The sequence below is a fragment of the Patagioenas fasciata genome, chromosome 18 (genome assembly GCF_037038585.1).
Source record: "Patagioenas fasciata isolate bPatFas1 chromosome 18, bPatFas1.hap1, whole genome shotgun sequence".
NCBI lineage: Eukaryota > Metazoa > Chordata > Aves > Columbiformes > Columbidae > Patagioenas > Patagioenas fasciata.
In genome coordinates, this window is record NC_092537.1 from 8,210,755 (window position 1) to 8,236,046 (window position 25,292).

At 42.3% G+C, this 25,292-nt stretch overlaps 2 protein-coding genes and 1 long non-coding RNA gene across 5 annotated transcripts; 1 reads left to right on the plus strand and 2 right to left on the minus strand.

Moving 5' to 3' along the window:
- Positions 1 to 1,525: 1,525 nt before the first annotated feature.
- Positions 1,526 to 10,680, minus strand: RAB40B (RAB40B, member RAS oncogene family). Its single transcript, XM_065852169.2, has 6 exons — positions 10,048 to 10,680; positions 6,175 to 6,235; positions 5,781 to 5,841; positions 4,821 to 4,898; positions 4,034 to 4,256; positions 1,526 to 2,656 (listed from the first exon to the last, which is right to left on the minus strand). The coding sequence occupies exons 1-6, from the start codon at positions 10,205 to 10,207 to the stop codon at positions 2,394 to 2,396; spliced, it is 846 nt and encodes a 281-aa protein (XP_065708241.1). The 5' UTR covers positions 10,208 to 10,680; the 3' UTR covers positions 1,526 to 2,393.
- Positions 10,681 to 12,354: 1,674 nt separating this feature from the next.
- Positions 12,355 to 15,963, minus strand: LOC139829388 (uncharacterized). Its single transcript, XR_011741845.1, has 2 exons — positions 12,639 to 15,963; positions 12,355 to 12,504 (listed from the first exon to the last, which is right to left on the minus strand). It is a non-coding gene; the product is annotated as an uncharacterized lncRNA (long non-coding RNA).
- A 23-nt stretch (positions 15,964 to 15,986) lies between these two features.
- LOC136109451 (ketosamine-3-kinase) lies at positions 15,987 to 24,239 on the plus strand. 3 transcript variants are annotated; one of them, XM_071816719.1, is made up of 6 exons: positions 15,987 to 16,173; positions 18,949 to 19,100; positions 20,362 to 20,453; positions 21,013 to 21,095; positions 21,493 to 21,615; positions 22,330 to 24,239. In XM_071816719.1, the coding sequence occupies exons 1-6, from the start codon at positions 16,024 to 16,026 to the stop codon at positions 22,666 to 22,668; spliced, it is 939 nt and encodes a 312-aa protein (XP_071672820.1). In that variant the 5' UTR covers positions 15,987 to 16,023; the 3' UTR covers positions 22,669 to 24,239. The 3 variants fall into 3 exon arrangements, with proteins under 3 accessions (XP_071672820.1, XP_065708243.1, XP_071672821.1); XM_065852171.2 differs by having other exon boundaries at positions 15,987 to 16,164; XM_071816720.1 differs by having other exon boundaries at positions 15,987 to 16,136.
- Positions 24,240 to 25,292: the final 1,053 nt, after the last annotated feature.

Genomic DNA, 25,292 nt, shown 5'->3' on the forward strand with positions numbered 1-25,292 from the left:
TTTAAAACAAAGTTTTTAAGGCCCAAGGACCCAAGCAAGCTGGCCTAAGCTCAACAGAGAAGTTACTTCCAGATGCTGGACCTGCTGAAGCCCCTTCCCACCTGCATCATTTCACGGCTGTGATGAGCTGGGAGCCCACAGCTCGTGTGTCCTCACACTAACGCCAGCTGCCACTTATCCCTCATGTGCGTTCACTTCCATTGCTGTACTTGCTCTGTGCTTGATGTCCTATTTCAGATTTGTGATCTGCTCTTCTCTGGTGCAGACTTCTGGTTGGAGATTGCTACAGCTGTTCAGTCTACAATGCTCATCGCAGTCCTGGAGCCATCTGCAGTGACTGGGTGGTACATTATTCTTTGTGCACACTTTTATATGTATATAAATAAAATAATCACATAGTATCTTTACCAGTTTTTGTCTCCTCAGGCAGCCAAGAGACTTGGTGCATGAAATAACAATCCTTTTGCTTTTTTCAAGTCTTCCTCTTCCCAACTGCAGGCTCAGGCTTTACTTACTCCCCAGGGGAATTACTGCAGGCATTACCAGGAGGGAGGAGTGCTGCTCTCACCTCTCCTTACTGTGAGATTCTTACTTCATACTGCCTGGCAGGGAGAATATAGAATAAGAATATAGTGTCTGACCTTGAGGTCACACATATATTAATGCTCTCCCCGGCCTGGCATTCTTATTGCATATCACACAGAGACAGGAAACAAACTAATGACCTGGCAACTGAGGAGGACAATGTAATAATTCAGAAGAAACTGAAACCAGCATGGTAATGTGCATGGAACAGAACTCTTAGTCCTGCACACAGCTGCTACTCACACATAACCAGACCTCTCCCTGTGTACGGACATCTCACATCGAGGTTTAACCTCTTGTAGCCATAGGCCGCTATGTACATCTTAAGCTGTGGAGCTGCAACTTGCACAGTGGAACAGCTTCATCCTGATCCCTGCAGCATTCCTCCGGAGCTCAGCCCAGGCAGACCAGCAGGAGGAGCCGGCTCATCGCCCAGGGAGCCATCTGACAGGAATTCCTTCCACCCCACTCGGTGCTGCCTATTACTCTGTAACTGTGAGGTGCCTTGTTCCTGACTGCACTATTGTTTAAGTAGTGATGCACTGATTGGTCAAGGTCCTGGAAAACTTTGGCATTTTACTGGCTTGAGTTTTCTCTGCTTGCCTACAGAGGCTGTGAACAGCGATGCTGATCCAGAAGGAATATCATACATACATCACTTGACGGTATCTCACTCTAGTGATGACACGTGGAAGAAACTGGCATCAAATGCCACCATCACCTCAAAGGATTGTTATTGCTCAGGTCACACCATTCTTTCACAAACAGAAGAAACACTTGACCTGTATTTTTCTTCCATATTTCTGTTAACGATCTTGAAGACATGTTGTAACAAAAGCATTACATGATGCTTTTACGATAACTTCACATTCCTGCTGTCCAGTTCAGGTATATTGTTCTTTAAATTCTTCTAAAGGAGGATAAAGACAACCTTGCCCAGTTAGAGAAAACTTAATGGAATTTATTTTCCAGAAACATTTATTTATTTTTTAAATAGTGTTCTTTCCTATAAAGCAGCTCTTCAAGTCATGTTCCTTTTACCACAGTAGCTTTGGCATTTTCGTCCTAGAACTTTCTTGTAGAGTGGTATAAAATGCTTTTTTTTTTTTAACAGAAAAATAAGTATTTAAACCACAAATTAATTCCCCAAAGTATTAAATAACATACCCAAAACTTTATCAAATCTATTACATACACTAATGGGACAAAACCTTGTTGTGTATGTGCATAATAATTATATATACATTTTTAGCTTAGTTAAATTAGTGCTTCAAAGTTATCAAGGAAGCTTTACAAAAAATCCAGATGCACAATTGCAGTATTACTAGAATTTGTCACACTATTTGTAGAATTTGACAATGTATACAATACATTGCATTTAAAAACCTCTGCCTGAATACGCAAACCGATGACCCATTTTTATATTTTTAAATAGTTTGCAAAACCACAAGATTTTATACAATTACACAGTAAGTCAATTTCCAGATTTCATGGAATTAAGAATCGAATATAATGATAATTATCCCCATCTACTAGTAAAAGCAATGGCATCACGCACTTCAGAAACCAAAATGCAGTATGAAAATCCAAGAGCAAAAATGTCATGTCCTTTCAGTTGCACTGAACACGTCATTCATTCCAAAGCAGCATTACTGTAGTGAGCAAGCTCTAAAATAAGACTTATTTTTCTTATTTTTGTCTATGTAGTGTGATACATACATAGTGTGCCCAACCATTAAACATGGAGTCCTTGTGTTCAGTGCTTCACATGAGGGGATTCCATCCACGTTCCTTTTCCCACAGAAAACTTAAGAAATTTTACAGCTGTTTCGTGCACAGTTTTTTGGGGGCGGACGGAGGATTTTAGCTTTTTTTAAGCTATTCCTTTTATTGATGTTGCTGGATGTGAGGGAGTAGGAGCGTCCATGCATCATCCTGGCATTAAGGCCATTTGCCATGGAGAAAGATTTGAGATGGCTTCTTAAGGCAACAGGGAGAGGGAGCTTGTCAACGAGATGCACGGGGGTACAGGAAACTATGGCACGGCAACAAAGGTCTTGCAGGCTCAGAACTTAAAAACAGACATAGAACTCACATTATAATAGCATGCCATTGTCAGACCCACGGCAGCAGCACACCCAGCGCTCTGCACAACCCCCGTACTGCCAGGATGAATTCTCATTTCTCCTCCCAGACGCTTTCCCACATATACATTATGCAAAATATCCGCTGCTTCAGTTTCCTACTTATGTCTTAATACTTAGATGACCAAGCATGTAAGTTCTAGGAAAGATATATTATTCAATATATTAATATATTATTCAATATATTCATCAATGATTTGGATGAGGGAATAGAGTGTACTATCAGCAAGTTTGCTGATGACACCAAGCTGGGAGGAGTGGCTGACACGCCAGAGGCTGTGCTGCCATCCAGAGACCTGGACAGGCTGGAGAGTTGAGCAGGGAAAAATTCAATCAAGTGTAACAAGGGCAAGTGTAGAGTCTTGTATCTGGGTAGGAACAACCCCAGGTTCCAGTCTAAGTTGGGGAATGACCTATTAGAGAGCAGCATAGGGGAAAGGGACCTGGGGGTCCTGGGGACAGCAGGATGAGCATGAGCCAGCAGTGGGCCCTTGTGGCCAGGAAGGCCAATGGTACCTGGGGTGGATTAGAAGAGGGGAGGTCAGTAGGTCAGAGAGGTTCTCCTGCCCGTCTGCTCTGCCCTGGTGAGACCACATCTGGAATATTGTGTCCAGTTCTGGTCCCCTCAGTTCCAGAAGGACAGGGAACTGCTGGAGAGAGTCCAGCGCAGGGCAACAAAGATGCTGAAGGGAGTGGAGCATCTCCCGTGTGAGGAAAGGCTGAGGGAGCTGGGGCTCTGGAGCTTGAAGAAGAGGAGACTGAGGGGTGACCTCATTCATGTTTACAGATATCTAAAGGGTGAGTATCAGGAGGATGGAGCCAGGCTCCTCTCGGTGACAACCAGTGATAGGACAAGGGGTAATGGGTTCAAACTGGAACACAAGAGGTTCCACTTAAATTTGAGAAGAAACTTCTTCTCAGTGAGGGTGGCAGACACTGGCCCAGGCTGCCCAGGGGGGTCGTGGAGTCTCCTTCTCTGCAGACATTCAAACCCGCCTGGACACCTTCCTGTGGAACCTCAGCTGGGTGTTCCTGCTCCATGGGGGGATTGCACTGGATGAGCTTTCCAGGTCCCTTCCAATCCCTGACATTCTGTGATTCTGTGATATGTTATTGCTTACAAAAGCAGGAACAGGCTATGCCTGCAGATACAAGTTTTCTGTTTAAAATGCAAATTGTACAGGATTCCTTGTTTTTCTTTTTTGATGTTTTTGCATCAACATTTCTGAAAACTATTTAATATTAATGAACCATAAGCCTTAACTAGGACTATATTTACAACATTTTCAGTGTACACTGCTTACCCTTGTTGGGCCTCCAGAGCCTGTCCATTCCATGTCTCATCAATACTATTCTTGCTAGCTCAGTAAAGGACTCTGTAATATTGAAATTACAAAGTGGACTGACTTCAAAAAAAGTCATGCCCAGCCTCTCAGAATAGGCTTGTGCTTGTTCAGTAGACACTTGGCGCCTGAAGGCCAAGTGAAGGCGATTTCCAACCAGGATTTTTGGTACACCAGGAGCATGCTGAGCAAAGAGAAGCAACAAAAAGTTAATAGAGGGTGTTTCAAAAAAATGGACCAAATTTGAAATCACTTATATCTGAAATTGGGTGCATCTTATTGAAACATGCTGTAGTTTGCCTTCCATTTCCCCCTTCCCTCAATTAAAACAAACAAAAGCTTTTTCGGGATTTAAAGACCAAGTGGCAGGTTGGACCAGGTGATCTCTGGAGGTCCCTTCCAGCTTAAATTATTCTGTGATTCTCTGATCTAAAAACATCTCTTCCACAGAGAAGACAGGCTTACACAGATGATTTTGGCAAAGCTGCAGCAGGAGTGGGACTACAATATGAAATCTTTGCCCTCCATATGCTTTCCATCAACACCTTTAAAGAAATCAGACACTTTAGTTGATATGTTTCCAACTTTCTTGAATTATAACATAGAAAGAAAACTATAAACTTGGCAGCTTGGATAACTCTGTAGTAAGCACTGCCTGCAAATGCCAGTAAAAACAGTAGAAAATATCATAAGCAGTTGGTCTTAGTCATCTGTTACAGACTAGTGACACTCTGGCATTGTGTCTTACCTCATCTATTTCTTTTATCCACCGATCAATTCCATCAAATGACCAACGATTTGTAATATCATATACTAGTATTACTCCCTGTATTTACAAAAAAAAAAAACAACAAAACAGTTTAACTAAGGCATAACACAGAGAACACCATCTGTAAATTCTCCAATTCTGCAATGATCTTGTAAGATGCTGAGCAACTTCTCAGTGGAGCAGAACCTCAGCATCCTGTGAAACCAAGTCCCATCTCTCTGTGTAAATTAGAGATCAGCTGAGGGACAGAAACCCTGACTTAGTTTGGGGGCCTAAGGCATTGGTAAATAGCCCTTTTTATAGCGGACATACACACATCACAAGTTATAGCAAATAAATATTTTTGGTTACATTCAGAAGCTTGAAGATTCAATGCTTTGTGCAATTCTGAAACATAACAGATGCAACTCCTCACAATCAATACATCATGAATTATAGCAATACTTTGAAGTCTGAAGCTATAATGACTTTTTTTTTAAAGTCATTTCCTTACAAGTCATTACATTTCATTACATTTTAGACTATGTTTGTATTTTTCACATTACTCTTGACAGTTTTATGGTATCAATTTCTCTTACGTGGCACACAGTTTTAAGAAGCAGTATTAGTGTATCTTTTACATGATCAAAGTAAGAGAACATGCTTAAGTCACTGAGGTAACCAACAAGAAGTCAAAAGGTCCCTTCCAATCCCAAACATACTGTGACACTGTGATATCACTATATTTTACCCCGATTCAACTTCAACGTCATGGATTTCCCCACCCTAAAAGAAAATCCTGCACCTTATCATTTCTCATGTTTCACGTTATTTCAGACTTTTGTCGACTCTGCGTGCAGTGTACAAATGAGCTGCAGAAGCCACCACAACGGTGTGTGACTCTGCTTTCATTCATCCAACAACCATTACTCACCATTGAGAAAGCTGTACTTCGCTTACCTGGGCTCCTCTTGAATAGGACCGAAATATGGTGCAGAATCTCCCTTGCCCTGATGCATCCCTAAACAAAATAAATTATATATATATTTTTAAAAGAAGTAGGTGGCCTCCTATGTTAAGAGTTCAGCTGGATTAACTCATCTGTACTGATCAATATCATCTCTTCTTCCACAAGTCCTGCAGTAGCAGTTGTTAATACATAAGAGCTCTTCTCGCTCTCAGCAGTTTTTCCCCGCTGGCATCCTGGCATTAGAATTTTTCAAAATACTGTGGTTATATAGTTGACCATTACTACCAAAAATTGAGCAAAGGGATGTTGCTATACAATCAGTGTATTATTTCTAAGGTACTTGCATGTTTCTTATTACCATAATGAGGTGGAGCACACACTTACCAGAGCTGTAGCTTGATCCGCCGGCCATCCAGAAGAATCATTGTAGTCTTATAATCTATACCTGTGGGGAAGAGTTGTGCAAATCTTAGAGCAGCTTGCAAGTGCACAATACACACACAGACAGTCACAGGTTTCAAAGAAGCTGACCTTAAAAAAAGGTATTTGTTATTAGTACTCTGTGAAGTGCATATGGATAAGAACAACTTGTTCATATAAAAACCTTTCATATTAAAGGTTATGAACTTGTTTAAAACTCCATTCATTGCGCTTCTACCTTGTAAAGTAGGTGTTCAAGTTAAACCACAATCTACTAATTCAGAAGTGGTTGGAAAAGTCGAGGTTGTGCTTTACACAAACTTCACTTAGCAATATTTACCGAAGCAAACACATAGGAAGATTAGAAGCACAGAGCCCTGACTGAGATCACGCACTGTGTACAGGGATTGTGAAAACAATGAGAAAATAAATATATATATACAGATATCCATGTTAAAAACGTTGCACCACGAGACTCTCCGTATACTAACTCAGTCTTTCCATTGAATGCATCAGCTACGTGAGCCTCTTCAGTTTAGTCTTGAGAGAGTATTAAAAAGGCTGCCAGACCTGCTGGGTCTCTTCTGGGTTTTCCAGCTGGCAGTTTCATATTTCATGCACTTAAATATCCCATTTTAAGGCACTGCATAAAGTCAGTGTGCAAATGAAGTATAAGGGCACGGGAGATATATTAACACATTGTTGTCTGGAAAATTTTGAAGGGGTGAATTATTGTGGTTTGAAACCTACAGACTAAAATATCCCAACCCCATTTTTTCTTTCTTTTCATTAAACATTAGTTCTGTATTGGGTCTTTTTAAGCCTTCAGGTAAAACAACCAAAACCCCAGTGAAGTTCTCAATCTAAGGACAGCCAGAATTTCTGAGAAGACAAACAACTGTGATATGAACCTAAGATATGAAAGGTTTGAAAGGTGAGGAAGGATGAGAGTCAATTTGTCAGTTTAAACCTGATGTTCCTGCAAGAAAAGGAGTAGGAGTACACCGCTTCCAACAATCAATCCTTTCAGTCACTGTGTAAAGCAATTGCACTGCAAGCATATTTTAGTACCAAAGCAAAAATAGAATTCAGCTGAATAAAAATCTATTAGTGCAAAATATCAAAATATTTGTCTACCTAGTGACAGCACATCTAAGGTATTATGTTCTAGTCTAGAGGCAGTTATTTCCTCTGAATTTAGCCTGATGAAAACTAACAATGCTTAAAAGCAAAGTTTCTGCAGTTTTCTTGAAGACCAATTTTGTGCAGTTTTTCTTACCAGGTTAGAGACCAAGTATGTCCAGTCTGTAACAGTCTGTTCTATGGAGTTGGACTAGATGATGGTTGTGGGTCCCTTCACAATGAAATAGTCTATTCCGTCTATTATAATTTCAGCTTTGAGCAAGATGTGGGAGAACTATAAAGGCAGGTTACCCAGACAACTCACCTTACTGCCTACCTGTCCATCTCTAGGATAACTGCTTTCTGAATTCTCTCTCTGAACCATGTTCAACAATGCAACTTCCATGGCAGCCCTTACTTTGTTATGTTAATAAAGCTTCTTTGCTTTTTTCTAATCCAGAGCCCTTTGGTCATTAAGAAAAATTTAAAGACCAAAACCTTGTACTCCTTAATAACTGAACTATGCCAAATACTTTCAAACCACGGCTTCTGGACCAGCCACAGCTTGCAGGCACTTGACTGATCACACAATGCTGGCTTTCCTTCCCATCTCCAGATTTCATATCATTTTTGTGTACTGACAAAAAATAGTAAGACATATGACTGCCATATTTTCCTGGGAATGAGAAAGAAGACAGATTTATTTTTGAATAGTCAAGAAAGTGCCTGTGAAAAATTAATTTGTGGTTTATGCAATTAAAGTTTGTCCTCACAGAGTTGAGATGAGACAGTTCCATAGCTGCACATAAAGCCTTCAGGAATCTGATGGCTAAAAAAAACCCAAACACCCCCAAAACAAAACCCCACATACTGTTCTAGTCAACTACAGGTTTTATTTCATCTTCGTTCTTCTTATCTTCTTAACTGTCTTTGAAGCTGCTAAGACAACAACCAACCAAAGCCCCTTGATCCTTTGCTGATGGGCCCATCCTCACTCAGCCCATCTTCTCGGGGCTGAGAACTTCCAGTCTCTGCGAAACAACGACCTTTGCCTAGCAGAGTTTGTGAGGTCCTGAATAACCATGCTTGCCTAACCCTGTATAGTTCAGATTGATAAATATCCTGGTAAAGAGACTACAATCCATGAAATAGTGCATAAAACTTACAACCCTGTATGTTGCTTTTGAAGTTACTGGTGATGAAGAATTTCCAAGCTGCATGTTAAGTACTTGCAAAATAATTCACAAAAGAATGTTTGCATTTCTTGGCTGTCAAGAAATCTATGAACAGAGTTACAGTGTTAGCCACACAATTGAAACATTTTTAAGAGCAAAACCACAAGAATCACAAGGTCTACATGCAAAAGTCTGAAGTAAGACTGATGAGCTCAGGAGCTGGTCAAACATTCTCTCCTAGTTACATCAAGATATGCCAGAGACTAACGTGCTCCTTCAGTATAAAGATCTATAAACTAGATCGTGTGTACAGAACAGAGCCAGACCAGGCACACTCTGCCCAAGCTGCCTGTCACTTTTCTCCAGGTACCTGAAGAGTAAACACACCACAACATCCCAAGGAGTAATTTAGCAAAGCTATTAAGCAAACATCTTAAAATGTACATTGATGCCTTCAGGGTACAGTCTGACTCATCAGCAATAGTACAAAGAACTGGAGGGAGGGAGAAGAGTTCTCTGCTGTGAATCAGTACTATGAACTCAACATAATAACAGATCCTAAGTCAATTTAAAGCCTTCCAGTGAATTAACTAGCCACAGACTTACACTGGCAGTAAACTAAAGCAATGGGCAATTTGACCAGATAATTTGCTTTTTAATATATCACAAGATAGATTTGCATGAGGGGAAAAAATAAACAAAACTAGAGTTATGTCCTAGGCAAACAAGATTGGGGCAGTGAAAAGAGGAGAATGGGAGGGAAAGAAAATAGAAATCCCCTTTTGTTCGAGTCATTAGCTTAGTTTTAAATCAGCCTGCAATATTCACAACTCCCTATTCTGCAGACAGAATATATCTGGCATAGATGAGGCTCTTCAGTCTTGCCCTTTAAAAAGCTTAAGTGAAAGAACACACTACAAACATGAACCTTGATCTTAAAGGGCTACTCTTCTGATACTAAGAACATGACAGTGGAAAAAAGGGAGAAAATGAAATTAATCTCCTTTTCTGCTCTTTCAGTGAAAGCAGTTTCACAGCAAATACCTTCACTGTTTAACAAGGGTTCTTTACTAGAAAACCATTTTTATTAGTATTTCCCTTTACTCACTGATGACAACAGAAAAATAACTGCTTAGGAAGATAAATCCTATCACCTTGATCAAGACATCGTGTGTATTAAGACATTGCTCTCAAAGTTGAAGTCCAAAAAGGAGTTTCACACAAGATCACCCGCATGGGATTTTAAACCCTGACAATTCCGCCTCCTTTCTGAAAACTACACACAGCAAAACATCGTTCAACGTGTCTTTGCCTGCACCCTTTTTCACCTTTGGTACTACCTGGGAGCTCCGAAACGAATCAGGAACCTACAGAAGTGGTCGCTATCAGCTGCTGGTCCAGCTGTGCTCATTTCCCAGCCCAAAAAGTTGGCAGCACCAGCCGGTGGATCCCTGGAGGGCCCCAGGGCGCTTGTGCAGAGGGTGGTGGGAGCAGGGAGCAGCGGGCAGAGACCCCGGGCCCGGCGCGGGGTTCAGCTTACCCGTGTGGGACCCATAGGGCGACTCGGAGGCCCCGTCCTGCAGGCTGGCCAGGATCTCCCCCTTGCCCACGTCGCTGTCACCCACCAGCAGGAACTTGAGCAGGAAATCGTAGGCTCTCACCGGGCTCCCCACGTGGCTCATCCTCCTCGTCGTTCCCATCCAACGGATCAGCTCCCGCGGCCCATCCCGGGGCCCGGCGGGGCCAGGTCACGGCGGCGGGCAGCGGCGCGGGCGGGCAGCGGCATGTCCGGCGCTGGCGGGGGAGTGGCGGGGGAGCGGCGGGAGGCGGCGGCGCGGTCCCGTCACGGCAGCGGGGGCAGCGCCCGCCGCGCCATCCCCGGCCGCGGGGGAGCGGGGAGGCTCTGGGGGCGCGTCTCCCGCGGCGACGGCAGAGAGCGGTGTCAGCGGCGGGGGACAGCGCCAGCGCGCCTCATGTCAACGCACAACGGAGACGACTGTGTCTTCCGACAGAGGGCCCGACCCTCGCCCCGCGGGGCGCTCGGTGCTGCCGCGAAGGAGTAGCGGGTGAGCTGTGAGGGAGACAGCGGCGACTGCAGAGGCTCCGTCCCGCTCCTCCACCCGGGTCCCGCCGCCTCACGCCGCCGCTCAGCCTGCCCGCCGCTCTGACAGAACGCCGAGCCCCGCCCCTCAGCCCCGCTACTGGGTGGTTCGTTTCCGCCCCCGCCCTCCTCTGCATTGATTGGTGAGCCGAAATGGAAGCCCCGCCCTATTCCCGCTCCTGTGAGGGAGCTGTAACGCCCTCGCGTTCGCCTATTGGTGTACCAAAAAAAAAAAGCATTAGCCCCGCCCTCCTCGGCTTCCATTGGGGGGAAGGCAAACCCTGACCTCCCCCTTCCTCGTGTTCCCTCCGAGACACAGCGGCTCAGTTGCTAGGGCGCTCCAAGGCGGCCATTGGCTCTTTGCCCCATCAATCGCACTTAGTCGCACCTCCCCGCTGGAAAGGAGCGATTTGCCTTGAGCGAGTAAGAAGGTCAGCGGTTCGAGCTCCGAGTGCTGCGGTTACTCTCCCGGGTGCGCAATAACGGCAGGGTGCATTCCGCACACCTTAGTCTAGCTTTTAGGATATTCATCGCTAGAAGAGATGTTCTTTCATCATACTCACAGCTGTGTTGGGTGGTTTTGCCCTCTCACTATCCACACCCAAACGTATTGTGTATTTGTACGGAATGGGGATGAGACTGGGCTGAGATGTCAGCAAGCCTGAGATTTCCTCCTGGTCCCATAATCCAGCCTGACCTTTTGAGCACGTAAAATCAAATGCCCACCCTTATAAATACTGCAAAACATAAAATGCAGTACATATGGAACTGACCAAAAGGGGTCACCTGGAGGGTAAATGCTCAGTCTTCACGTGCCACTAAAATAAATTCAGGAGGTTTCTAAACCCAGGTGTGTCAGCACAGCATCTCTAGTCCCAGGGGCTGGACTAGTGAGGAAAACTGCAAGTGACCAAACAAAGATTTAAAAGCAAATCTCATTTCTCAACTCTTGCCTGATGCATATGTTTACCGCCTAACCCCTACATCAGGCTCTTTGTCACCTTCTTGTCCTTTGCCTGTGGCATATCTGCCAGCAAGTATAATTTAAAAAATTATTTAATAAAAATCTTGTTGACCCTGAGTAATTCCCAAATATGAAAATTTCATAGTGTCAAACCGGTATAAGAATACATCTGTATGAAGACAGCCTGAAACAAACATCAAAAATGGTGCTTTATACACAAAGCATAAAAACTAAAACTTCACAAAATGTCTTTATGTCTTTGTTTTACTGGACCCCACCCCATACACGCTCTTTGTCCAAAGCTCACCTAATTCAGAGGAATCATACACATTGGATTTACTCTAAATTATCTGCAGCCAAGTATAAGTCCTAAATTGAAAGAGATTGTGTCTATACGTTGTATTTCTACTTAAAGAAAGTAAGTCTTTGGCTAATAAAAGTTTGTTTGTATGGGTATGACGCAATGTCAATTTACTGCTCTCAAAAAATACCCCAAACTTCTTCACATGTTTACTTCCGGATTGCAAAGGAAGAAATGAACTGATGAATATCGTTGTATCATTCCTGGGTAATTTTGATCTGGTACAAAGAGAAGAGTACAAAGTGTCCTGTAGCATTCACCCCTGGACATCAAAGCACCACGTTCCCGTGCCAGACAGGCAATCTTCCCTCTGGCATACTCATGCATTCAATAATTTCACCTCTCTATAACCCAGTCATCACTTTACGGAATCAAAGTCCTGTTGGAGGTGGGATAATAAATTTGCAGCAACAAACTATAGTTTCATAGTCTCTAATACTTTACTGTTGATGGTCTACATGCAGAGAGGTAGAGACGTGCTCTTCTTCCAGATGCGTCGTCTGTCAGAGCTTCTATTTCAGCGTTTAGTTCGAGACTGGCTAAACACAGTGGTGGTACTCGTGTGCTTTTCCTGTGGGAGCAACAGCTGAAGTACAGCCCTGGGCATCAGGAAACTCCTGCTCTGATCCCAGTTCTAACATAAACTTCCCCTACAAATTTGGCCAGTTTACCCCAATTCTTTCTGCTTCAGGTTTCCAGACCTACCAAAGCCATTTGCTGCATCTGTAACAAAGGACTGTCAAGGGATTTTAACCACAAATGTCAGTAGAGTGCTTTGAGATGCTGTAATAAAAAAGAAGCTGAATTAGAACTTGCTTTGCTGAAATCGTATATGTTTATTTCTCCCAAAGTTCACTAAGGAAGCGTGGAGAAAAAAACCAAGCATTTTAATGTCAACGAACTTGGCAAATAAAGGTCATTTGCCCTTATTTTTAAATTAAAAAATATGAAGTGTTTTTCAGTTGTTGGAAATGAAGAACTGAGGTTTTTCAAATGTCTGTTTTGATGCCATAAATAGTAGAATTCTGGAATGTTTCCACTTCCCTGAGTGTTTCCACTTATCTGACATTTACGTGCAATCATGTTTAGAACATCAATTTGTGCCAAGCCCAGGTTTATTTTGAGGGCAGCTCATGGTTATACTTTATACAGGAACTAGTGAGCTAGAATACACCCACAAATCCTTAACCCATCAACTGTCCAAATAATAGAAAAGAAAATGCATTTCCTAACCCTCTTTCAAGCATTAAGATAACCTGGTTAGGGGCAGCTGAAAGGAGAAATAATGACATAGATATTGCTCTTTTACTGTGCCATAAAGAACCAGGCTGAACAAAATCAGAACTGCAAATAATAATAATAATAATAATTTTCTCTTGATGGGGATAAAAAAAGAGACTCTAAACAGCTATACTTATGGAAAAGCCCCCACTTTTTATACCCTCACAAAGAGCACAATTTCTCACTATTACTAAAATGATCCAAAATCCCAGGCATTCTCCCTGAACTTCTTGTTGATGGGCAACAATTTGTGAACAACAAAACCCACTAGCAATCTGGCATAGTCTGTATCAAAAAGAGAGGAAGACAAAGCCAAACCACTGAACTCTGGAAAAAGTTCTCTGAGTTCTGTTTCTGCAACGAGCAAGAGCAAGTCCTCTGGCTTTGGTCACACTTTCATTCAGATTCTGCCTCAAATCATGCTCCCCAAACCACTGCAGAAACTGTTGAAAGTTGATCCATAAAGGCATTAACTCTGCACATGAACAGACACATCAATGACCGATTCCAGCATCGCTGCATAACCAGAGCAGTGGCCAAATTCTGCTCCTAAGGTCCATCTCAGTCTGTTATTTTGATAATGGAACTTCTCATTCTATTTCCATTTACCTGCTCATACAGCTGACCTGAGGAATTAAAAATATATATATTTCTCTCTCTTAGGCAACTTAATGTTTAAAGAAAGAGAAAAACAAGTACTAACACCAAATCTTGATAAGTATCTTATAAATCCTCTCTTTCCGTAATGGAAAGTCCTACATCCTTCCTGATCCACCCTCTCGGACTATCCATGGACGTGGGAGAGAAACAAAGACAAAAGAGCCCACAGTGCATTTCTCATACGTTCACACGAATAGAGGCTTGGAGCTCGAAAAGCCGTAAAGCATATTTTCCATTTATAAATATAAACCAACCAATAAAAGGCTACACATACCAATTACCTTTTCCCTTCTTGTACATACTGTCAAGCAGTAAACAGAAATTAGCAGCTGCAGTGCTTTTTTATTCAGGATGTGTATATTAACTGGTGACTCACCAAATAATTTTCAGCCCAGCATGCCAGTTGTCTTCTCCTTCACAGAAAGAAACACTATTTTAAACAGAAAGTTAACCACTGTGGATCTTGCAGGCAAACCAGCATGCAGTAGAACAAGATAAATATTGCCGGTGAACCCCAAAAGGGCAGAGGAAAGGGGGTGGTTGCAATAGCAATCTGCAAGCTTTTTGAAATACTCAAATAGGAATAAATAATATATAGGGGGAAAGAGTGGAGGCAGAGAAGAAAGGATTATCATAAAGTCAACCCACACTGTCACACGGCCTTTTGTGGTACACACCGCCTTCACACAGCAGGCAAAACCTGCACCTCACGAACAACTGCAGTATATGGCTAAGCTTTTTTTTTCTGCAGTCTGTAAGTACATTTGGGGCCTGACTCAATAGTTTCTTTCAAATGGGGAGCTGTAATCTATGGCTCAGATGCCGAAGAAGACATGCAGGAGGTTTAGGGAGAGCTTGGAGCTGGAGCTTGCATCAGAAGGGTGTCTGTGGAGAGGCAGCTCCCAAATCCCAGCTCCCACTGAACTGACATCTGCAATGAAATACTAGAGAATGAAGGACAATTGCTCTCTACTCCTACAGCATTCACTATGCCGTTGTTTAGGGCAGGATGAAAAACTTCCTTACTGACAGTATGGACTATTCTACTACGACTTAGTATCTGAAGACTGAACCACACATTTAATTTTATTTTAACTCCATTAAATCTATTCAACAAATCCTGATGGGTTTCTAATTGCTTTGTCAAAAGAAGAAATAAATACATTTTAAAGAGCAAGTCTCCTTGATCTCACAATGGACATTATTCCTTGCCTCTCTAAATAAGAAAGAAGCTTCAAAGAACACTCACAGCATTATTTTCCATAGCACCTGATTCCTAGACTCAGTATAATCTTAACCACTCTTCAACAGCCATTGCAGACACCTGAATCCAACCTTTGCAACATGAATTTAAGGTTAATTTTACACAAAGAGTCAAGAGAGGCAATATGTGGCAGAAAACAGAATCCAGCATTGTATTTTAAATAAGAAGGTACTTGGTAAATAAATAAATTCTAATATGAGAGAACACATCAGTTTACTTCAAACCTATGCTGGTCGGTGTCCAATAACAGCAAGCTGTTCTTGTTACTGTTGAAGAACAGAATGAATTTGAGCATGTACCTTTATAATGGCCAGAAAGCACACTTAATTCAAATATTTAAAAATTACTACCCATTGCCTTTGTCACAGATATTGCCCTACTGCACATGCGAATCCTCTGGATCTATAGCAGGACAGAATTCACCACACGCACAAGGGCAATGCGTTCACCCATGCCCAAGTCCCCAGCACACACCGCGTCGGGCTTTGGTGGCATTACCGGCGTCCTGCCCACCCCAGCGGGCCTAGGGGCTCTCCCGGGCACAGCAGCGGGACGGAACGCGGAGGAAAAGCACCTTCGCCGCCCCCAGAGCCGCAGCCGCACCGCTGCCCCGAGGCCAGGCCGCGGTCCAGCTCCCCGCTCCTCCCCACCACACTGAGAGAAGCGATTTTACGCTTCTCCTCCCTCAGCCAGGAACAAGCGGCTCCTTCCAGGTCCCTCCCCAGCGCCTACAACCCAACCCTTGGCCAGTCGCTATCACCAGCTGAACCCGCAGCAGCGCGCAGGCCTCCGGCGAACCTCTCCCCCTCAGCCGCCGCCATTTTGCCGGCCCCGCCCACCCGCGCATTTAGCGCAGGCGCGGCGCCGCGCGGCCCGGCCGGCAGCATGGAGGAGGCGCTGAGGCGGGAGTTGGGCACCGCGCTGCTGCGGCCCGCGGGCCACTCTGGGGGCGGTTGCATCAGCCAGGGCCAGAGCTACGACACGGACCGAGGCCGGGTGTATGTGAAGAGCAACTCCAAGGCGGAGGTGTGGGGGGTAGGGGTCGAGCGCGAGGGCTGTGAGGCGGGACCCCGGCGAGGGGAGGCCGCTGTGAGGAGATGGGCGGCGGGCGGGCCTGAGCCGCCCCGGCTTCTTGAGGGATGAAGGGAGGTTTGCCGGCTGCTTCACACAGAAAATTTCGACTGCTGGTGGCAGAGGGATCTGCTTCGTCTGGCAGTTTCTGCCGTGTGAGGGTCTGGGGCCCGGTTTGTGACAGGTGCCCGGGATGGGGAGGCCACGAGGGGACAGTGGTTGTGAGTGGTGGGGTTGGCACTGGGATGAGGAGCAGCGTTTCTGGCGTGATACCTGTATTTCTAATTATTAGACTGTGTTTTAAGGAATTGTAGAACTCATAGTTTAGGAGAATGTTAGGGTAGCAACCTTTAAAGATTAACCAACCTTGTAACTGTAGAGTCTTTGTATAAGCAGACCTTGTAACCATAGAATCTTTGTACTTAGTAATCATACCGTATTCTTAAAGTTGACGGAGATTTACAACATATTCTTTCAAAACGGGTAACTGAGAAACATGCAAATGTTACTTAGCATTGCTTAACCAGATAGCTTGTGTTAGAATAGGCGTGGAATATGGTAATGATTGTCAAGAATTGTGATAAATATGTAATTTTTCTGTCAATATAAACCATGTGTGGTCAACTGGTTGGTGCCAGACCTATGGAGGGACACCCCTGATCCGGCCCCAGCACTGAATGAAGAAATGCTCTTTTTAAAACCCAGAAATGTGGTTTTAAGAGTTTATTAATTTGCTGATTTTATGGTATCAGTTGCAGTGTTAGTATTATTTGTCCAGGGTGTGCTGTTGTCAGTTATGGCTGCTGTAATGTTGGTGTCACCATGGCTGTGTGTGCTGTGAAAGGGTCTGGAGCAACCTAGAAGGTGTAAAATTATCTATGGAGGGTGCACATCTTTTTGTTGTAACAAAACCAGTAATTCCCTGGTCTTACAGGGAGCTTTTCTCAATAAATGATACTTTTCCACAGTTGTTGTTCAAGATTTGTCTGCACTTTCTGATCATATCAGGGAGCTGGATTGGAACTCAAATGCACTAAATTGGTGACATGGGAAAACAATGAAAGGTCATCCTGCTTTATATGAGACTGAAAATAGTTTGAATTGATAGCAACAGAGCCCTTCCAGAGGCCTTTGTTAATTGTGTGTTTAAATGTAGAGTCCAGCTAGCAACAGGATAGGGCTTGGAAAACACATGTGACTAGATTTTCTATTCAGTGTTAATTTCCCGTTCGGTGCTTTTGCCTGTGTGTAGATTCTGAGTGCTGATTCAAGCAAACTTTGCCAAACTGTATTATAATGCTGTGGCGTGTGTGCAGCAGTGGGTGTATATCAGCAGTTTCTTTAGGAAAACAAAGTTATCTAGAAACCACTGTGTTTTTTACTCTATTAAAGTTATTGGCTGACTTTGACCTAGTATGATGCTTTAAATGGAGATACAGTATTTACTGATTTCCTCTGAACAAAGCTATCTCGTGGCTCAGTAATCCAGCAGTTCTTCATTTGTGATCTCCTGTAAGCTTTGGAATTTGTAGTCAATGACTGTTGCAAATTGTCCTCTGTGTTTCATATATCAGTACTAGCCCTTTAGTATTCTGTTTCTGGTTTGTTGATTGTATTTCCTTGCTTTTGCTTTTAGCAGATACTGTAGGCTTCCCAAGGACCCTTTTCGTGCAGCCTCTGCCTGGCTCCTCTAGAGCAGCATTTCTTTGTGTGACTAGTGCTGCTGGTGTCAGTGGAGCAACTCAAGAGAATAGATTTTACTCCATGTGGATAACAATTGCAGAAATAGGCTCTAAATTCAGAATGTCTTCAAAGCAAATGGAGTTGATAGTGGCTTGGGTTCTAAGGGCTTCTCTGTGCAAGTGCAGTAAGGGGCGTTTGGCTGCTATTATTGATTTGTTTGTTTGTGATAAGGCAAAAGAAATAGGCCCAGGAGTATAATTCTCTGACTGGGAATTAGACTGCTTTTAGAGTTTTTTCCTATTAGAGAGCAGTGTAGGGGAAAGGGACCTGGGGGTCCTGGTGGACAGCAGGATGAGCATGAGCCAGCACTGGGCCCTTGTGGCCAGGAAGGCCAGTGGTACCTGGGGTGGATTAGAACGGGGGTGGTTAGTAGGTCGAGAAAGGTTCTCCTTCCCCTTTACTCTGCCCTGGTGAGACCGCATCTGGAATGTTGTGTCCAGTTCTGGGCCCCTCAGTTCCAGAAGGACAGGGAACTGCTGGAGAGAGTCCAGCGCAGGGCAATGAAGATGATGGAGTGCAGCATCTTCCGTGTGAGGAAAGGCTGAGGGAGCTGGGGCTCTTGAGCTTGATGAAGAGGAGACTGAGGGGTGACCTCATTAATGTTTACAGATATCTAAAGGGTGAGTGTCAGGAGGATGGAGCCAGGCTCTTCTGGGTGACAACCAATGACAGGACAAGGGGTAATGGGTTCAAACTGGAACACAAGAGGTTCCACTTAAATATGAGAAGAAACTTCTTCTCAGTGAGGGTGACTGACACTGGACCAGGGAGGTTGTGGAGTCTCCTTCTCTGCAGACATTCAAACCCGCCTGGACACCTTCCTGTGGAACCTCAGCTGGATGTTCCTGCTCCGGCGGGGGGATTGCACTGGATGAGCTTTCCAGGTCCCTTCCAACCCCTGACATTCTGGGATTCTGTGATTAGTTTTGTGGAAAAGCTTTATTTACCTGTGACTTGTGTACATAGAGACTAATACTTTCCTTTCATATTTGACAGGCTAGAAGAATGTTTGAGGGAGAAATGGCAAGTTTGGAAGCCATCTTACAAACACAAACTGTAAAAGTGCCTAAACCCGTCAAGGTTATAGACGTGCCTGGGGGCACTACTCTGTTTGTGATGGAACATTTGGACATGAGAGGATTAAGCAGGTAAAACTATCTTTGCTTCATTTAACCAGAAGTTTTGACAATTATGACAATTAAATCATTTGTCTTCAGAGAGGAAACTTGTGAGATTTTTTAGTGTGGTTTTTTTTGTTTGGTTGGGTTGTGGTTTTTTTTTTTTTTTAAGCAAGTCAGGGTACATTTCGGAAGTTATACAGCTGAGAACTGTATAAAATACTTTGTAATGCTTCACTTAGCAAATAGGTCATCCATCAAAAAGTGAGCGTGGTTTTCCTTTAGTTTTGGGTTTGTTTTTTGTAAGTAGTGATTTTTACAATAAGTTTCATTTTTACGGTCAGGAAAATGACCTGCTGATCACCTTTTTGTGTGCTTGCCTTTGATATGAGAACGAGTGTTTAATAGTGCTTGTCATGAGTGCGCAAAGGCGGTTCGTCCAGACGAATGAATCCAGATTTCTGTATTTTTAAAACTCTCACCTGGATTCTGTTAGCTGCGAATTTTTGGCTCTCCTCTGTGGCAAACGCTTAAATAAATTAAAATATGATGAATACTTCTGTCTGGTTCTATTTGGAGCTTGGCATGGCCAGTTTCTCATCCCAATCTCAGAACTTCTGCAGCCAGCTTAACGTCTTATCCTCATCCTGCTCATCCGCAAAGGTTCTAATTCATGAAGAGCCCTGTTTTCAAAAGAAAGAGCAGAAATCCTGTTGTGTTTGGGCTGATTGGGATACAAAGCATGCAAATGCAGCCTTTGGTGTACAAATTTCAGGGGATAGCTACAATCTGTGTTAACGGGAGCAAAATGAAGAAATAACTTTGCCTTAAGTGACAGTGCCTTGAGAACAGAGAAAGACGTGAGAGGTCAAAGACAAGAAAAGGAACATGCTTATGTTAACATGGGAGGCAACTAGTTTTGTAATTTTTAATTATTGCAAGACTTTTCTGAACTGTCCAGAAAATAAGCTTTTGTTAAAAATATATAAATAATTAAGTCCCACCTGACCCTTCTGTCTTCTAAGGCCTTTTAGAGAGGGGAAACCAGAGACAAAAGTGAACAGCAATTATAAATTTAAATAGCATTGTCAGAAACAACCATGTAAGTATGTTTTGTTCTTTGTTAAACACCTCCTCTTCCTATAAAGATTACATATTATGACCAGAATATTTTGAAAATGTATTTTCATGGGGATACAGAACTCGATAAATCATTTCAATGAATTCCTGGAATGTCAAGGACTGGATTAATTCACATGTCAGTGTTGCTAAGCATACTTTTGTTTCTTAGACATTCAGCAAAGCTTGGAACACAACTGGCTGATCTCCACCTTCATAACCAGCAACTTGGAGAGAAGCTGAAGAAAGAAGAGAGCACAGTTGGTACAGTACACAGCTGTTTGCAATTTAATCTAGTTAATAATAATCTAAAAATTATTAAATAGCTTTTGTTGTTTCAGGATAAGTTCATCTTCTTTCTCTAAAGATGTTCTGGCTCTGGCAGGAGGATTGGACTAGATGATCTTTTGAGGTCCCTTCCAATCCCTGACATTCTGTGATTCTGTGAAGATATTACAAAAATAGATTCAGACAAAGCACCCATGCAGGGCATCTTTGGTTTACTCTGTTTGGATCGCTAAGCAAAATATTAAATTTGGGACTCTTGGGATCCTGAACCACCCTTTCTGCAAGAACATGGTGTCAGAGGAGATATGCTACCTTAAAACATGTTTATAGAGATTATAATTTAGCTGCTTTACATCACGCTTTAAACTTAAAACCCAACAGCAACAACCATTATAACAAAAGGAGTACTAAAGTGCATTGTTTTTAGTCTCCATAGAAGCAGTATTGTACCCCTGTGTAGTTTTTAAGGTCCATTTGCACTGTGGATACTTAGAATCTTGTCATTAGTATTGGATTTTTGTCTTTGGTTTGAAAGGTAAAGGTCAAGGGCAAATGGAAGTCCAGTTTGTGGATCAGTTTGGCTTTCATACAGTTACCTGCTGTGGCTATCTTCCACAGGTAGGTTGTACTTCATCAGACCAATAGAATTTTAAGTTTATTGTATTTTAGCTTCAGTGACACAAAGAGCCAAGATTATCATAATGGAAATTCAGTTATTTCTGTGAAGTCATAAAAAGAAACAACATTGTTCAGCCTGCTAAGCAAAGTAGTGCTTTGGAAAGCACAGCTGCATTGGACGTTCATAGCTCTTCAATTTCTTGGTTTTTATCACTTAAAGAAAATTATTTATTCCCCTAAGTTAACGTTTTAACATAAGTCTATTAAATGGTAACATTTACTGTCCTGGATGGTATCAGCACAAAGGCTGTATAATCCTCCAAAGTTTTATTTGAAAAATAAGAGAATTTGTCTTTTGTGTGGTGTAGAACTAACACCTGCAATCCTGTCCCTTCAGGTGAATGACTGGCAGAATGACTGGGTGACTTTTTTTGCCAAGCAGAGAATCCAGCCCCAGATGGACATGATCGAAAAGAATTCAGGAGACAGAGAAGCAAGAGAACTCTGGGCACAACTTCAGGTAGGAGTTCTCTCAGTTCTCATTATAGTGATAGACAGGTATCAGTTGTTGAGATTTTCTTTTCATGAAACAAAGTTCCTGTTTGTTGGTATGCTCCGGGTTCTGTTGGTAAGAGACTTCAGCTTTTAGGGATTAAAATGCTCTTTTTTCTAAGATAAAATGGCTTTTGCTGCATCACACTAGGCTAATATTCCAAAGGGAATATATTCTGAATAGCACTTTGCCTTACTGTTCGGGAAATACTAGTTTGAGTTCACTTTTCTCATTCCCTGTAACACTTTTATGATGAGAAATGTGTATAAACGGTGCTGTTCTGGACATCATCTATTCATTTAAGGTTTTCTTCTGGTTATGTGGCTGTGGGTACTACTTTGTAGAAATCTCTACATGGTTGTAGAGATTCCTGAGCCTTCTAATGATTAAGTTGGTGGTTGTGGTCAATATTGTAGCACCAAATGCAGTTTTAAATTATTTGTTTGTGCTGAAAAACACTTGGATAACTGTTTTTCAGCTGCTGGCTTTTATGGAAAATAGTAATCCTCTTGATTTTCTCAGTATCTGTGTTTGCTAGGTCCTATACCATTTCAAGTTGGGTTTTTTTAACTGACGTTTAAGAAATTTCAATTAATGCTCTGCTTGTATGCAGATAAAACTCTACAATCATTCACCTTAAAATGTAGTACTTATGCATCTTGCTTTTTTTCCTCCCTGCAGCTGAAGATACCCAGTTTGTTCTCTGATGTAGAAATTGTTCCTGCTCTCCTGCATGGGGATCTCTGGGGAGGAAATGTGGCTGAGGATGATTCTGGTCCAATTATCTTCGATCCGGCTGCTTTCTACGGCCATTCAGAGTATGAGCTTGCAATAGCTGGGATGTTTGGTGGCTTCAGCAGTTCTTTTTACTCTGCTTATCACAGTAAAATTCCAAAAGCTCCAGGGTTTGAGAAACGCCTAAAGCTTTATCAGCTTTTTCACTACATGAACCATTGGAACCATTTTGGTACAGGGTACAGAGGGTCTTCTTTAAACATTATGAGAAACCTTGTAAAGTGACTTTCTGCTTAGCAGAATACTTCCTGTGTTGCTTGGGAAGCCCCATACTTGGTGATGCAACTCCAGGAGTAGTAGTGTTTAGAAAAACCTACTAGACCCTTACCTTGTGGCCCAGCTGAAGACCTAGAATCAGTGAGTCCTGCTGAATACCAGGCGTAACATAGTCATCCCTTTTTAGGATAGTTGTAAATACCTGTATGAGGGAAATCTATGGAAGGAATTTATTCAGTTGCACAGAAGATCTGTCAGCATCAAGAAAGCATTGTATGCTTGAGACTAGGCAAGTTAATATTAAACAAGAACTCAAGTGTAAAGTACTTGGAAGAAGTACTCTCTTAGGTACCAGTTGTGCTTCAGAGTAGAGAAATGCTGGGGTTTGCATTTGCACCCTAATGGCAAATGTTAGAGAAGCGTTTGTGAAACGGAAGTTTGCTTTTCTCGTTTACCGAGGAGATGGCTAAAAAAGTTGCTCCTTGCTTTTTGTTGTCTGCCCCCAACCTTTATAATAGGTTGCTCAGATACTTTCAGCCCTTCATGTCCAGTTGTGTGCATGAAAACAATGTTAACAAAATATTTTGAAAGCCAACAAGAAAATTATATAATGGGAACTGTGAAAAATGATTTGGACTTGCTGTTAATTATGCTAACGTGATTCTACTGGATAGAGATTGTTTCCTATTTTGTTACAAAGCTGTGTGAAAATGCTTATAATTTTTTCTGACGTGCATTTTGGTGCCTCATGGCATTCGTGTAGGCTGTTCTGTGCTTGCTGGTCTGTGGGCTCTTATCTATAGCAATCTTGTTTTCACCAGAACTCGCTCTCTCTTCTTTTTTGGATTAGGCTTTTGTCCAATAGTATACATTCTTAAAGATCTTTTCAGGTTAGACACTGTACATCTCTATATCCTATGAAGATGTACTCTCTTACTAACACAAGGAGAAGATGCACTTTTGACTATTCTCATTGCACACACAATAATGTTATATGGTTATGGTAAATTTTCCCATAAATTCTCTGTAGTTGAGACTACAGGTGCCATAAGCTAACATTTTTCTCCAGTACCCCCTAAGTGCACTTTGTAGCTCTCTGGATAAGAGACATGAAACCAAAGGAAGTTAAAATGTAACTCACAGAACAGCAGCTCTACACCACTGACAGAAGTTCTTTAAGAATAGCTTGCACACCAGCTGTTTCTTGTACTTGCAAGATGATGATACTAAAATTGTACTCTTTTTGACATAGGCTGGTAATGATATTTCAGTGCAAGCATACCAGGTAGGTGAGAGATGCATGGTGATTCCTAACATGTGATTTGAGTGTTTGGGAATGACTTTAATTAATTAAAAATGTTTTTTCACTGGATTTTGGCAACAGTTTTTTTTAGTTGCTGGTTTTGCAGTTTTTTTATAAGAATTGGAAGCCAGTTTAGAAGTCTATCACTTGATATAACTTAATTCTACTACTCTTCTCCCTGGCTGTTTAACTTTTGCCACGAAAAGTTTTAAAGCCTTGCTTGGTAGAATAGCTTTTACTTTTACCTTGTTGCTCAAATAAAAAGTTTTCCAGCTGATTATTGGTGTCTCTCTTTTCTGAATTAAAACCTTACAGCTTGCATCCATTCTTGGGGAGCTACTTGCTCTAATCTGTTCGAGGTGCCTAGTTTGTTGGACAGTTATTGTCAACGAAGGTGATGATGGGAACATGGTCATGGATTTTAATCTGGAGCAGCGTCTCATTGAGAAAATTTACGTGCTGTTTGGTTACAGTATCATTTGAGGTCCTGTGTGTGACTTCAAACTTTATGTACTGTACCAGCTGTTTGGATGTTGTTGGTGAAATGTTCTGTCTGTGCCTGTATCCTTATCCCTGCTTGGTGCAGCTGACTGGAGAAATGCTGTGGAATTTTAGCCAGCAGTCAGTCTGGTTAAATTGTTTTAACTGTTCATTTCCACGTGCCTTCATAATAAAGTTATTTAACAAGGTAATTCTGCTTACAAATCTTAAACAAATCAACATGTTTATTTTGATAAAATACCTAAATACTTTTTACCATTAGAGGGTGAAAAGTGGTATGAAGGTGGTTTTTCTGGAGAGGAGTTAGTGGAGCGGAAAACTTGGAAGTCTGGACTCAATAGTTAAGATCATAAGAGGATTCAGGTTGGGAAAGACCTCAGGAGGTCACTTAGTTTGATCTCCTGCTTAAAGCAGGTTACTTATCTTTGCCTGGCATTGAAACCTAAGGATGGAGGCTGCACAACTTCTCTGGGCTTGACTGTCCTTACTGTGAAAAGACATCCAGTTTGAACCTCTCTGCAAGAACTTGTATTTTTGCTGAATTGCTTATAATTCCTATGTACCCTACATTTCAGTGTGATTATGTCGTCATTTTGTTTTCATTCTCATGGACTGCTGCCATCTGCAAATACTGCCTGCAGATATGAGTGTTGCACACTAGTGCTGTTTTTCTTCCTACTTTTTGTCTTCAATGCTGTTCCAAAATAGATCTGGTGATTACAACTGATGCTGGACTCTTCTATCGGAAGTAAAAGCAGGTGGGAGGTGGTATATAATTACCTTGTCTTGTAGGCACTGACTGTGCCAAAAGACATAAGGAAGAAATATA